The sequence below is a fragment of the Salvelinus fontinalis genome, chromosome 41 (genome assembly GCF_029448725.1).
Source record: "Salvelinus fontinalis isolate EN_2023a chromosome 41, ASM2944872v1, whole genome shotgun sequence".
NCBI lineage: Eukaryota > Metazoa > Chordata > Actinopteri > Salmoniformes > Salmonidae > Salvelinus > Salvelinus fontinalis.
In genome coordinates, this window is record NC_074705.1 from 12,560,967 (window position 1) to 12,576,719 (window position 15,753).

The following is a 15,753-nucleotide window of genomic DNA, read 5'->3' on the forward strand; positions in this document are numbered from 1 at the left end:
TGAATGCACTTTGGTGCAAAAAGTGCAAATCAATCCCAGAACAACAGCAAAGGACCTTGTGAAGATGCTGGAGGAAACAGGTACAAAGGTATCTATATCCACAGTAAAACGAGTCCTATATCGACATAACCTGAAAGGCCTCTCAGCAAGGAAGAAGCCACTGCTCCAAAACCGCCAGCTCTGTCAGGAGGAATGGGCCAAAATTAACCCAACTTATTGTGGGAAACTTGTGGAAACTCCTGAAACTTTTGACCCAAGTTAACAATTTAAAGGCAATGCTACCAAATACTAATTGAGTGTATGTACATTTCTGACCCACTGGGAATGTGATGAAAGAAATAACAGCTGAAAAAAAAAAATTCTCTCCACTAGACATTTCACACTCTTAAAATAAAGTGGTGATCCTGACTGACCTAAGACGGGGAATTTTTACTGGGATTAAATGTCAGGAATTGTGAAAAACTGAGTTGAATGTATTTGGCTAAGGTGTATGCAAACATCTGACTTCAACTGTATGTACAAAAGTATATTTTTCAGGCACACCCGTTGCTGACAGGTGTATAAAATCGAGCTCACCGCCATGCATTCTCCATAGACAAACATTGGCAGTAGAATGGCCCGTACTGAAGAGCTCAGTGACTTTCAACATAGCAACATCATAGGATGCCACCTTTCCAACAAGTCAGTTCGTCAAATTTCTCCCCTGCTAGAACTGCCCCTGTCAACTGTAAGAGCTGTTTTTTTAAATGTCTTTTTTATTTCACCTTTTTTTAACCAAGTAAACAAGTTCTTTATTTACAACTGCGACCTGGCCAAGATGAAGCAAATCAGTGCGACACAAACAACAACACAGAGTTACACATGGGATAAACAAACGTACAGTCAATAACACAATAGGAAAATCTATATACAGTGTGTGTAAATGTAGTAAGATTAGGGAGGTAAGGCAATAAATAGGCCGTAGTGGCGAAGTAATTACAATTTAGCAATTCAACACTGGAGTGATAGATGTGCAGAAGATGAATGTGGAAGTAGAGATACTGGGGTGCAAAAGAGCAAAAAAAGTAAAAAACAATATGGGGATGAGGTAGTTGGGTGGGCTATTTACAGATGGGCTGGGTACAGGTGCAATGATTGGTAAGCTGCTCTGACAGGTGATGCTTAAAGTTAGTGAGGGAGATATAAGACTCCAGCTTCAGTGATTTTTGCAATTCTTTCCAGTCATTGGTAGCAGAGAACTGGAAGGCCAAATGAGGAATTGGCTTTGGGGATGACCAGTGAAATATACCTGCTGGAGCACGTGCTATGGGTGGGTGCTGCTATGGTGACCAGTGAGTTGAGATAAGGTGGAGCTTTACCTAGCAAAGACTTATATATGACCTGGAGCCAGTGGGTTTGGCGACAGATATGAAGCGAGGGCCAGCCAACGAGAGCATACAGGTCGCAGTGGTCGGTAGTATATGGGGCTTTGGTGACAAAACAGATGGCACTGTGATAGACTACATCCAATTTGCGTAGAGTGTTGTAGAGTGCTGAGTAGAGTATTGTGAAGTGGAAACAACAATGGCTCAGCTGCAAAATAGTAGGCCACACAAGCTCACAGAATGGGACCGGCACGTAAAAATCTTTGGTTGCAACACTCACTACTGAGTTCCAAACTGCCTCTGGAAGCAATGACAGCACCAGAACTGTTTGTCGGGAGCTTCATGAAATAGGTTTCCATGGCCGAGCAGCCGCGCACAAGCCTAAGATCACCATGCGCAATTCCAAGCGTCGGCTGGAGTGGTGTAAAACTCGCCGCCATTGGACTCTGGAGTGATGAATCACGCTTCACCATCTGGCATTCCGACGGAGGAATCTGGGTTCGGTGGATGCCAAGAGAATAGTTTGGGGAAGGCCCTTTCCTGTTTCAGCATGACAATTCCCCCATGCACAAACTGAGGTCCATGCAGACAGGGTTTGTCGAAATAATTGTGGAAGAACTTGACTGGCCTGCACAGAGCCCTGACCTCAACCCCATCGAACACCTTTGGGACGAATCGCCCAACATCAGTGTTCCACCTCACTAATGCTCTTGTGGCTGATTTGAAGCAAGTCCCCGCAGCAATGTTCCAACATCTAGTGGAAAGCCTTCCCAGAGGAGTGGAGGCTGTTATAGCAGCAAAGGGGGGACCAACTCTATATTAATGCTCAGGATATTGGAATGAGAGGTTTAATGAGCAGGTGTCCACATACTTTTGGTCATGTAATGTATAAACGCAGCGTGTAAAGTGTTGGTTTTATGTTTCATGAGCTGAAATAAAAGATCTCAGAAATGTTCCATATGCACAAAAAACATAGCGTTATATCTCAAAAATAATGTGCACACATTTCTTTATATTACTGTTAGTGAGCATTTCCCCTTTGCCAAGCTAATCCATTCACCTGACAGGTGTGGCATATCAAGAAGCTGATTAAACAGTAGGATCATTACAAAGGTGCACCTTGTACTGGGGACAATAAAAGGCCACTAAAATGTGTAGTTTTGTCACACAACACAATGCCAACAGATGTCTCAAGTTTTGAGGGAGTGTGCAATTGGCATGCTGTGACTGCAGGAATGTTCTCCAGGGCTGTTTTATTTCACCTTTATTTAACCAGGTAGGCAAGTTGAGAACAAGTTCTCATTTACAATTGCGACCTGGCCAAGATAAAGCAAAGCAGTTCGACACATACAACAACACAGAGTTACACATGGAGTAAAACAAACATACAGTCAATAATACAGTAGAAAAATAAGTATATATACAATGTGAGCAAATGAGGTGAGATAAGGGAGGTAAAGGCCATGGTGGCGAAGTAAATACAATATAGCAAGTAAAACACTGGAATGGTAGATTTGCAGTGGAAGAATGTGCAAAGTAGAGATAGAAATAATGGGGTGCAAAGGAACAAAATAAATAAATACAGTAGGGGGAGAGGTAGTTGTTTGGGCTAAATTATAGATGGGCTATGTGCAGGTGCAGTAATCTGTGAGCTGCTCTGACAGCTGGTGCTTAAAGCTAGTGAGGGAGATAAGTGTTTCCAGTTTCAGAGATTTTTGTAGTTCATTCCAGTCATTGGCAGCAGAGAACTGGAAGGAGAGGCGGCCAAAGGAAGAATTGGTTTTGGGGGTGACCAGAGAGATATACCTGCTGGAGCGCGTGCTACAGGTGGGTGCTGCTATGGTGACCAGCGAGCTGAGATAAGGGGGGACTTTACCTAGCAGGGTCTTGTAGATGACCTGGAGCCAGTGGGTTTGGCGACGAGTATGAAGCGAGGGCCAGCCAACGAGAGCGTACAGGTCGCAGTGGTGGGTAGTATATGAGGCTTTGGTGACAAAACGGATGGCACTGTGATAGACTGCATCCAATTTATTGAGTAGGGTATTGGAGGCTATTTTGTAAATGACATCGCCGAAGTCGAGGATCGGTAGGATGGTCAGTTTTACGAGGGTATGTTTGGCAGCATGAGTGAAGGATGCTTTGTTTTGCGAAATAGGAAGCCAATTCTATATTTACTTTGGATTGGAGATGTTTGATGTGAGTCTGGAAGGAGAGTTTACAGTCTAACCAGACACCTAGGTATTTGTAGTTGTCCACATATTCTAAGTCAGAAGCATCCAGAGTAGTGATGTTGGACTGGCGGGCAGGTGCAGGCAGCGATCGGTTGAAGAGCATGCATTTAGTTTAACTTGTATTTAAGATCAATTGGAGGCCACGGAAGGAGGGTTGTATGGCATTGAAGCTCGTCTGGAGGGTTGTTAACACAGTGTCCAAAGAAGGGCCAGAAGTATACAGAATGGTGTCGTCTGCGTAGAGGTGGATCAGAGACTCACCAGCAGCAAGAGCGACATCATTGATGTATACAGAGAAGAGAGTCGGCCCAAGAATTGAACCCTGTGGCACCCCCATAGAGACTGCCAGAGGCCCAGACAACAGGCCCTCCGATTTGACACACTGAACTCTATCGGAGAAGTAGTTGGTGAACCAGGCGAGGCAATCATTTGAGAAACCAAGGCTATTGAGTCTGCCGATGAGGATGTGGTGATTGACAGAGTCGAAAGCCTTGGCCAGGTCAATGAATACGGCTGCACAGTATTGTTTCTTATCGATGGCGGTTAGGATATCGTTTAGGACCTTGAGCGTGGTTGAGGTGCACCCATGACCAGCTCTGAAACCAGATTGCATAGCGGAGAAGGAATGGTGGGATTCGAAATGGTCGGTAATCTGTTTGTTGACTTGGCTTTCGAAGACCTTAGAAATGCAGGGTAGGATAGATATAGGTCTGTAGCAGTTTGGGTCAAGAGTGTCCCCCCCTTTGAAGAGGGGATGACCGCAGCTGCTTTCCAATCTTTGGGAATCTCAGACGACAAGAAGGAGAGGTTGAACAGGCTAGTAATAGGGGTTGCAACAATTTCGGCAGATAATATTAGAAAGAAAGGGTCCAGATTGTCTAGCTCGGCTGATTTGTTGGGGTCAAGATTTTGCAGCTCTTTCAGGACATCAGCTTACTGGATTTGGGAGAAGGAGAAATGGGGAAGGCTTGGGCGAGTTGCTGTAGGGGGTGCAGTGCTGTTGACCGGGGTAGGGGTAGCCAGGTGGAAAGCATGGCCAGCCGTAGAAAAATGCTTATTGAAATTCTCAATTATCGGTGGCTTATCGGTGGTGACAGTGTTTCCTGTCCTCAGCACAGTGGGCAGCAGGGAAGAGGTGTTCTTATTCTCCATGGACTTTACAGTGTCCCAGAACTTTTTTGAGTTTGTGTTGCAGGAAGCAAATTTCTGCTTGAAAAAGCTAGCCTTGGCTTTTCTAACTACCTGTGTATATTGGTTTCTAGCTTCCCTGAAAAGTTGCATATCACGGGGGCTGTTCGATGCTAATGCAGAACGCCATAGGATGTTTTTGTGTTGGTTAAGGGCAGTCAGGCCTGGAGAGAACCAAGGGCTATATCTGTTCCTGGTTCAACATTTCTTGAATAGGGCATGCTTAAGATGGTGAGGAAGGCATTTAAAACAAATAACCAGGCATCCTCTACTGACAGGATGAGATCAATATCCTTCCAGGATACCCCGGCCAGGTCGATTAGAAAGGCTTGCTCGCTGAAGTGTTTCAGGGAGCGTTTGACAGTGATGAGTGGAGGTCATTTGACCGCTGACCCATTACGGATGCAGGCAATGAGGCAGTGATCGCTGAGATCTTGGTTGAAAACAGCAGAGGTGTATTTAGAGGGCAAGTTGGTTAGGATGATATCTATGAGGGTGCCCGTGTTTACGGCTTTGGGGTGGTACCTGGTAGGTTCATTGATCATTTGTGTGAGATTGAGGGAATCAAGCTTAGATTGTAGGATGGCTGGGTTGTTAAGCATGTTCCAGTTTAGGTCGCCTAGCAGCACAAGCTCTGAAGATAGATGGGGGGCAATCAGTTCACATATGGTGTCCAGAGCACAGCTGGGGGCAGAGGGTGGTCTATAGCAGGCGGCAACGGTGAGAGACTTGTTTTTAGAGAGGTGGATTTTTAAAAGTAGAAGTTCAAATTGCTTGGGTACAGACCTGGATAGTAGGACAGAACTCTGCAGTCTATCTTTTCAGTAGATTGCAACACCGCCCCCTTTGGCCATTCTATCTTGTCTGAAAATGTTGTAGTTAGGAATGAAGATTTCAGAGATATTGGTGGTCTTCCTAAGCCAGGATGCAGACATGGCTAGAACATCCGGGTTGGCAGAGTGTGCTAAAGCAGTGAATAAAACAAACTTAGGGAGGAGGCTTCTAATGTTAACATGCATGAAACCAAGGCTATTACGGTTACAGAAGTCATCAAAAGAGAGCGACTGGGGAATAGGAGTGGAGCTAGGCACTGCAGGGCCTGGATTCACCTCTACATCACCAGAGGAACAGAGGAGGAGTAGGATAAGGGTACGGCTAAAAGCTATGAGAATTGGTTGTCTAGAACGTCCGGAACAGAGAGTAAAAGGAGGTTTCTGGGGGCGATAAAATAGCTTCAAGGTATAATGTACAGACAAAGGTATGGTAGGATGTGAATACAGTGGAGGTAAACCTAGGTATTGAGTGATGATGAGAGAGATATTGTCTCTAGAAACATAATTGAAACCAGGTGATGTCATCGCATGTGTGGGTGGTGGAACTGAAAGGTTGGATAAGGTATAATGAGCAGGGCTAGAGGCTCTACAGTGAAATAAGCTAATAAACACTAACCAGAACAGCAATGGACAAGGCATATTGACATTAAGGACAGGCATGCTTAGTCGAGTGATCATAAGGGTCCAGTGAGTAGTGAGGTTGGTTGGGGTAACGGCGATTCAGACAGCTAGCCGGGCCATCGGTAGCAAGCTTGCATAAGATGGAGGTCTGTTTTTAGCCACCTCGTACGTTTCCGACGGTAGATTAGTGGGGTTCCGTGTGGTAGAGGGGATCAATCCAGTTGGCAAAAAATATATAGTTATCCTTTTCTCAATAGGGGGGCGCCATTTCGACTTTGTAAATCAACGTTCCCAAATTAAACTGCCTCGTACTCAATTCTTGCTCGTACAATATGCATATTATTATTACTATTGGATAGAAAACACTCTCTAGTTTCTAAAACCGTTTGAATTATATCTGTGAGTAAAAGAGAACTCATTTTGCAGCAAACTTCCTGTCAGGAAGTGAGAAATCTGAAATCGGGCACTCTGTTCCAGGGTCAGTTTATTAATTTGCATGTAATCTATGGGTCGACATGCACTGCATACACCTTCCCCTAGATGTCAGTAAGCAGTGAGAATTGGAATGGGGTGTCTATGTAGATCTGAGGCCGTATAAAAGCTCTTGGAACCGGGTGTGCAGTCTTTTCAACGTTCGTCATGGCGAAAGACAGATCTCAGGATTGCATTCGGGAAAGCTCTCGTTATAGGCGTTAGATATATCCGGCTCTGATTTTATTCGATATAGGTGTTAAAAACATCATAATGTAGTTATTTTAAACCGAGTTACATCAGTTTATATCAGTATATTGGGATTTTCGGTATTTTGTTTGTGCTGCGTTATGGTGAGTTGGACACGTTTTCGCCACATGGCTAATGTTTGCTGCTAATTCCAAAGTTGAAGACGACAATCTACAACCGAGCAACGATTATTCTGGACAAAGGACAACTTGCACAAGATTCTGATGGAAGCTCATCAAATAGTAAGAACTATTTATGATGTTAATTCGTTGTTCTGTTGAAAAATGTTAAACTATTATTCCGCCATTAATTTCGGTGTGGTCTCGCTTTAACGCACGCTGTATGTCGTAGTAACATTAATTTAAAAAATCTAACACAGCGGTTGCATTAAAATCTAATGTATCTTTCATTTGCTGTCCAACCTGTATTTTTTAGTCAAGTTTATGATTAGTTATTGATTAGATTAGGTGCCTCTTTTAAGATTTCTCCTGACATTTTGATTGCATTTTGGCTACTATTCATCTTGTATAACCACGATTTGTGCCGCTAAATATGCACATTTTCGAACAAACCATATATGTATTGTGTAATTTGATGTTATAGGACTGTCATCTGAAGAAGTTTGAGAAGGTTAGTGAAAGATTAATATCTTTTGCTGGTTTATTCGTTATCGCTACTGTTGGCTTGAATCAATGCTGTTGTGTGGTTGGCTATTGTAGTAAGCTAATATAATGCTATATTGTGTTTTTGCTGTAAAACACTTAAAAAATATGAAATATTGGCTGGATTCACAAGATCTTTGTCTTTCATTTGCTGTGCACTGTGTATTTTTCATAAATGTTTTATGATGAGTATTTAGGTAATTCACGTTGCTCTCTGTAGTTATTCTAGTTGCTTTGGTGAGAGTCGTGATGGTGGCAGTATCACATCAGATACTGACTGGTTTTCTGACCCACTGGTTTTCTGACCCACGCCCCTACTTTTTTTTTTAAGGTATCTGTATCAATATTCCCAGTCATGTAAAATCCATAGATTAGGGCCTAATTTATTTATTTCAGTTGACTTATTTCCTTATATGAACTGTAACTCAGTAAAATCTTTGAAATTGGTGCATGTTGCGTTTATATTTTTGTTCAGTGTACATTAGGTTCTCTATTCGCTCCGGCCCTGCCCACTGCAAAGAGTTATGATCAATCAATCAATCAATTTTATTTTATATAGCCCTTCGTACATCAGATAATATCTCGAAGTGCTGTACAGAAACCCAGCCTAAAACCCCAAACAGCTAGAATGCAGGTGTAGAAGCACGGTGGCTAGGAAAAACTCCCTAGAAAGGCCAAAACCTAGGAAGAAACCTAGAGAGGAACCAGGCTATGAGGGGTGGCCAGTCCTCTTCTGGCTGTGCCGGGTGGAGATTATAACAGAACTATGCCAAGATGTTCAAAAATGTTCATAAGTGACAAGCATGGTCAAATAATAATCATGAATAATTTTCAGTTGGCTTTTCATAGCTGATCATTAAGAGTTGAAAAACAACAGGTCTGGGACAGGTGGCGGTTCCATAACCGCAGGCAGAACAGCTGAAACTGGAATAGCAGCAAGGCCAGGCGGACTGGGGACAGCAAGGAGTCACCACGGGCGGCAGTCCCGACGCATGGTCCTAGGGCCCAGGTCCTCCGAGAGAAAGAAAGAGAGAAGGAGAAAATTAGAGAGAGCCAAGATTTTCAAAATGTTCATAAATGACAAGCATGGTCAAATAATAATCAGGAATAAATCTCAGTTGGCTTTTCATAGCCGATCATTAAGAGTTGAAAACAGCAGGTCTGGGACAGGTAGGGGTTCCATAACCGCAGGCAGAAGAGTTGAAACTGGAATAGCAGCAAGGCCAGGCGGACTGAGGGCAGCAAGGAGTCACCACGGCCGGTAGTCCCGACGTATGGTCCTAGGGCTCAGGTCCTCCGAGAGAAAGAGAGAAGGAGAAAATTAGAGAGAGCCAAGATTTTCAAAATGTTCATAAATGACAAGCATGGTCAAATAATAATCAGGAATAAATCTCAGTTGGCTTTTCATAGCCGATCATTAAGAGTTGAAAACAGCAGGTCTGGGACAGGTAGGGGTTCCATAACCGCAGGCAGAAGAGTTGAAACTGGAATAGCAGCAAGGCCAGGCGGACTGAGGGCAGCAAGGAGTCACCACGGCCGGTAGTCCCGACGTATGGTCCTAGGGCTCAGGTCCTCCGAGAGAAAGAGAGAAGGAGAAAATTAGAGAGAGCCAAGATTTTCAAAATGTTCATAAATGACAAGCATGGTCAAATAATAATCAGGAATAAATCTCAGTTGGCTTTTCATAGCCGATCATTAAGAGTTGAAAACAGCAGGTCTGGGACAGGTAGGGGTTTCGTAACCGCAGGCAGAAACAGTTGAAACTGGAATAGCAGCAAGGCCGGGCGGACTGGGGACAGCAAGGTGTCAGCATGCCCGGTAGTCCTGACGTATGGTCCTAGGGCTCAGGTTCTCAGAGAGAAAGAGAGAACGAGAGAATTAGAGAGAGCATACTTAAATTCACACAGGACACTGGATAAGACAGGAGAAGTACTCCAGGTATAACCAACTGACCCTAGCCCCCCGACACATAAACTACTGCAGCATAAATACTGGAGGCTGAGACAGGAGCGGTCAGGAGACACTGTGGCCCCATCCGGCATGTTTGTGGCATGTTTGAAGCGACCTTTCAGCCCAGATCAGAAATTGTGCCGAGATGTTATTTTCATAATTGTAAACAAAAGGCAAATCAGAATATCTCCAGTTTCATTGCTGGTCTGCGCAGGCTTTCGGTGCACCATCATTTTGGAGATCAGCTGGAGCCAATGCTGCTTGACAGAATTGTTAGATGAGTCTATTGGCTGAGCCCAATCTGATATTTAGAGTGGCTGAGGTAAAAGCCTTGGCAGCTGAGACTGCTGCAAATAATGCCTGCCTGCTTCACCCTGAACGACCAGGTCCTCCGACTGCGCCTGACATTCATCTCACTGAACGTAGTAGGCCGGTGCACACGGAGGGGGCGGAGTCAGAGTCCAGAGAGGACTTCAAAGCCTGTTTCAGATGTGGAGGTGCCCATAATTCCAACAGCTGTAGGTTTCGGGTTGCAACCTGTCACTACTGTAAACGGAGGGGACATATAGCTCGACTTTGTTTTTACAAAGGTCCCAGTCCCAGGCCTCAGGCAGTTCATTCATGCCCACTAGGACCACACAACAAACACACTTGGTAAACTGTCACCCAGACCCTGAGAAGTATGTTGTCTTTAGTACCCATTGGGGGCCACAGCCTGAGAGGGAGAAGTCTATGTTTGCTTCACCCAGTGTTGAGTTCCTGGGGTTCCACGTTGACAAGGATGGCGTGCGACCAACCCAGGATAAGGTAAAGGACATTCAGGAGGCACCTTCTTCCCAGAACAAGTCTGAGCTTCAGTCATTTTTGAGGCATCTCAATTTTTACATCTGCTTCCTGCTTGATAAAGCTACAGCCCTGGCATTGCCTACTGGACCCGGCCGCTCATGAAGAAGTCTATAAAGAGGCTAAGCAGCTGCTGCAAGCAGATGGGCTGCTAGGCCACTATGATGATAGAAAACCCCTGTTACTGGTCTGTGGTGCATCTCCATATGAGCTTTGTTTAGTCATGTGGAATCTGATGGTCGGGAAGCACCTGTGTGCTACGCATCTAGGACCCTAACTGTCGCTGAACAGTACTATGCACAGCCAGATAAATAGGCCCTGGCGAACATTTTTGCTGTCAAGAAGGTCTACACCAACCACAAGCTCTTGCTGAGCATGCTTCATCATATGAAGCCCATGCCCCAAAATATTTTCACGTGCATGGTCAGATGGAGTCTGATACTGGGACATAGTTATGAGCTCTGCTGTTATCCAAGGAAGCAGTTGGCTAATACAGATGCCCTGAGTTGCCTGTCACTCACTACCCCTTTGTCTGAGCCACCAGCTCCCTGGGAAGTGATGCTGTAGAAGGTGGTGCCTGATGCCCTTCTGCATGCTTCTAGGATAGCCACACTGACCTTCAAGGATCCTGTCCTGCCCCGAGTGCTTCGCTGGGTGCTGCATGGATGGGCCTCTGATGCTCCTGGCAGACAGTTTGGGCTTCAATGGTGTCGTCGGAACGAGCTGTCGGTTCACAAGAACTGTGTGTTGTGGGCCAGTCGGGTTGTGGTACCTGGCCTGGCGAGCGAGTGGGTCTTTTCCATGATGCATGATATGCATCCTGGAATAGTGACGATGAAGGCACTGGCACGGAGCTATGTGTGGTGGCCCGGGATGCACATGGAAATGTTGGCTGTGGTGCGCCGCTGTGTTCCCTGTCAGGAGTCACACCCTGCTCACCCAAGGCTGCCTTGCACCCATAGGAGTGGACCACAAAGAAATGTTTGTCTTCATATGGACTTTTCTGGGCTATTCAAAGGAAATACTTTTCTCATTATAGTAGATTCCCATTCAAATGGAAGTGGAAGTAGCCATGGTTATCTTGATGCCCTGTGGTGCTGTAATAAGCACCCTCCATTTGCTGTTTGCCATTCATGGGTTGTGTGACGTCCTGGTGTCAGATAATGGAGCTGCCTTCACTTCTGCTGAGTTTAAGGAGTTCGCTGCGTGGAACTGAATCAGACATGTCACCACAGCCCCATATCATCCATCCTCCAATGGCCAAGCTGAACACATGGTTCAGACAACCAAGGAGGATCTATCTATGATCTCGGTGGGTGACTGGCATGGCCTGACTGTCAAGGTTCCTGCTGTCTCAACGTGTTACGACGGCGTCTACTGGGAAGATTCCAGCCGAGCTGTTAATGAACAGGCGTATGACAACTGCTTTAGATCGGCTGCACCCGGACATGGCAAGTGACATGCGTCTAAGGCAGGAGGGTGATGCAGACAGGGGCCATGATCATTTAAGGCGTTTTCTACCTGACGAGTCTGTGTACATGAGGAACTACTCTCGAGGCCCTATGTTGGTCCTTGCAGTTGTGGAAGAAGCCACTGGACCGGCCTCTTACAGGACTCGGACGCCTGACGGTAAAGTGCACCACCGCCATGTGGATCAGCTGCAGGGCCACGAAGCTGCAGCCTCCTCTCTTATTGGCCTGGATGCCCTGGACACCACGCCTTTAGGAGGCAGTGCCAACTCCAGAGCCAAACCCTGATACCCAACTTGCAGCTGAGCCCTAGCCTAAACTTAGCTTTCTGACTCCTCGTTATTGTATTGTACTTTCACGGCATTATAGTTTCGAAGATATGGACATACACTCAGCACATTCCACATCATCTCACCAGCTTCCCTTTGTTGTAGCTTTCCCTAATGTGAATAACATTGTCGCTTTGTGTGTGTGTGTGAGATACACACCTCATAATAACATGTCAATGGGATACAGTTCACCTGCTTGAAATCATCAGAGCACAATGAAGTGATTCATTTCCATTGCATGGCTTTCAAATTAGATTTCAGAGGCACAGACACACTTCTGTGAAAAGTGAAGGTCAACTCTAGCATCAACACAACGCTCTCTCACAGTCCCTCAACGTATCCTATTACACTCGGCCGTGTCCCTTTTCATCTGCTCTTACAGCGCTTTACTATGGCCCTGTTTTTTACTTTATAAAAGTCTACTGGTGCTATACTGTGCGTGTGTGTGTGTGCCGGCGTGTGCGTGTGCTGTTCTCGTATTTAAGTGTATTTAACAGTATGCAATTAGTAGGTTATATAATACATACATAGGAATGTGTCCAATAAGACCCATCAAACAATGAAACATGTATGGGTCAGATTGAAACATAAATCTTATTTTATTAGAATGAAATGCTACCATAGGGTCACAGGGTCACTGTGTATTTACTTGACTTACAGATGGTTACCCCAAGGATGAAATGATTTACAGATGGAAAAGGAACTCCATTGAAACCTCAGACCAGAAGTACTGGCGCCTCTACCAGTTTGACTTCATGGGCCTGCGGAATACCACAGACGTCCTAAAAACGACAGCAGGTACAGTAAATGAGTTATCGTACATTTAATACCCAAACAGCTGACCTGTTTTTCACAACCAATAAAATAAATCCTCATCACAGCCCTTCGCTGGCTCCTGTGTTCTCCATCCAATTTCTCTCTGAATTATTAGATACTGACTCATACAAATTCCAAGGAAAAAGGACAAAGTGCTATTTTTAGCTGTTTTTAATCAAATGGTCTACATTTACTATAAATGATCTGTCATATTCTCCTGTCTGTAGCAGCGTGAGACAGCAGGCATTACCAGCTGGTGTCTTGAGGTCTGGTGCCACCACTCTGGCTTAAGTCAATTGCTTTGCCAGTTTTGCAAGATATTGCCAGAGAGCAAAGACAATACCTTTTCTTGGAAGATAGTCAAGATATGTAGTATTATTGTGCCATGGAAATGACAAAGACAGCATTTGGCAGGGCAGAAAACAGGTTGAAATTGCACTTAGAAGTAGTACTCTGGTAGTAGACTTAGAAGTAGTTCTGTGGTAGTAGACTTAGGAGTAGTACTGTGGTGGTAGACTTGGAAGTAGTACTTTGGTAGAGAACTTAAGAGTAGTGTTCAGGGAGTAGATGTTGTCTTTATCATTCACTGTGTAATAAAATAGTGCACAATGAAAGTGCATTTATCTGTTTTCATAATTCAATGTGACATTTAACATATTGTTTTTCTGTAGGCTGCTTGACGCTCATCAGTAGTCCACTCCGGTATAAAGGCAAACATATTTTTATACAAACCATTTGGATTAAAGATTCAAAATATTTAATTATTCACTTAAATGATTTTCAGAGGCCTAGGATGTGGTTTGGTTTTAATACTGAATTCTACATCTATTTATTTCCAACAATCATTCCTTGCGACTAAGGTCGTGTTTTACAAACAGGTATCTAATTATACTCATGAGTGGTGCGTGCTGGAATGACTTTGCAATACATTTTTAATGCATTCGTGGCAGCATTGAAGATTAATGTAGCAGCGTTTTAAGGGGCTGATAAATTGATCTTATGTATGAATCCTCAAGCTGTAATTAACCCATATTGACCCTATTCTCAAATTTCATAGGTACTTTATTCCTTTTGGAGAACGATGATTTCATCTCCATTTGACCCTATTCTCAAATTTCATAGGTACTTTATTCCTTTTGGAGAACGATGATTTCATCTCCATTTTGAAAAGAAAGTCTTGAAGTCTTGTCTTGAAAACTCAGGTGATTCAATAAATGATGTATTCTGCGTCTGGTGCGCTGTGATACAAGTCCACGTTCTGAGAGGAGAACTCATGAAAGCCAGAGTTCTTCCACAGATCTTCCTTCAGTTCTGTTCAAGGAAATTAGACGTTTCGCATCTTGTTTTCACTTTTTCTTGACTCCCAGCTTGCATCATGCTGCATGATGATTAGCTAGCTTGCTCCTGCAGCTAAAAATAGCATATCATTAATTTACATCTCAACAAACTCGGAAAACAAAGCGTTAAATTTCTTCTTGTTGTTTTTCATCCAGCATGAAATGAATAGGTATTGTGCTGTAGCGTGGTAATGAGGACAGTGGCGAGTGGACAGTTCCCATGCCACCTTGCCATCGGGGACTTCTGGTTCTACCGCTGTTATATCTGCCTCCTTTTTTTCTATTGTTACAGCATCCCTCTTCAAAACCCACCAAAGTAGACTCCCTGAAGCATTGTGTATGGTGCCTTCTTCTGTGGTTCCCCATGATGCTATCTCTCATGATTTTCTCTCTATCTCTCTCCCCCCCCCCCCATCCCTTTCTCCCTCCCCATGCTGGCTTGTTCTTGTTCCACCTGACACTCTGATTCTCCCTCAATCTCTCTCTTTCTCCCACCCTCCACCCCTTTCTCCCTCCCCACGCTGGCTCGTTCTTGTTCCACCTGACACTCTGATTCTCCCTCAATCTCTCTCTTTCTCCCACCCTCCACCCCTTTCTCCCTCCCCATGCTGGCTCGTTCTTGTTCCACCTGACGCTCTGATTCTCCCTCAATCTCTCTCTTTCTCCCTCACTCCCCCTCACTCTCTTGCTCCTTAACTTGCTCCCTACCCCTGCTTGCCCCTCACTCCATATAAATCCCCCCTCTTTATCCCCCTCCCTCTCACCCCCCCACTCCCAGGTGATTATGTGGTCATGACAGTGTACTTTGACCTGAGCAGGAGAATGGGATATTTCACCATCCAGACCTATATCCCCTGTATCCTCACCGTGGTGCTCTCCTGGGTCTCCTTCTGGATCAATAGTGATGCCGCCCCCGCCAGAACAGCACTAGGTACCTGATCTTAAGAATACCATTTGGCAGGATACACACTGATGTGATAATAAGTAGATGAAGAACCCCACGGGTTCAACCAAACCTGTTCCACCAGTGTTTATGTAGTGCACTGTATGTGTTCAGAAATGACTACCTCTGCATGTGTAATTCTGAAAGGAAAAAAAATACGTCTGAGTCTAGCTGGTTGGTTGAAAAGATGGGTACCACAATGGAAGATTGCATGAAAAATCGATGTTTTATTGTTTAGACTAGAGACCAATTACGCAATGTTATGTTCTGCTTTTCAGATTCTTGTACCGTTTTATTTTGTGTGTGCGATGTGCTTGTAATTCATCAAGGCTTAACAATCACCTTTTTGTTTACGTTTGTAATTCATTCATGATTTTTTCCCCCCCGATGCATGCTTTCCATTAGTGCATGTGCATTCGTCTGGATTATGTAGTTGAAGGTGATTTG

General features: G+C 44.5%; 1 protein-coding gene across 2 annotated transcripts in view; it reads left to right on the forward strand.

Annotated features, from left to right (window-relative positions):
* LOC129840350 (gamma-aminobutyric acid receptor subunit gamma-3-like) overlaps nucleotides 1-15,753 on the forward strand; it is a 46,312-nt gene that overhangs the window by 23,489 nt on the left and 7,070 nt on the right. For both annotated transcript variants that reach the window (XM_055908161.1, XM_055908162.1), the window contains exons 6-7: nucleotides 12,871-13,008; nucleotides 15,142-15,294. In XM_055908161.1, coding sequence (XP_055764136.1) covers nucleotides 12,871-13,008; nucleotides 15,142-15,294 — 291 coding nt within the window. The remainder of the gene's footprint in view (nucleotides 1-12,870; nucleotides 13,009-15,141; nucleotides 15,295-15,753) is intronic.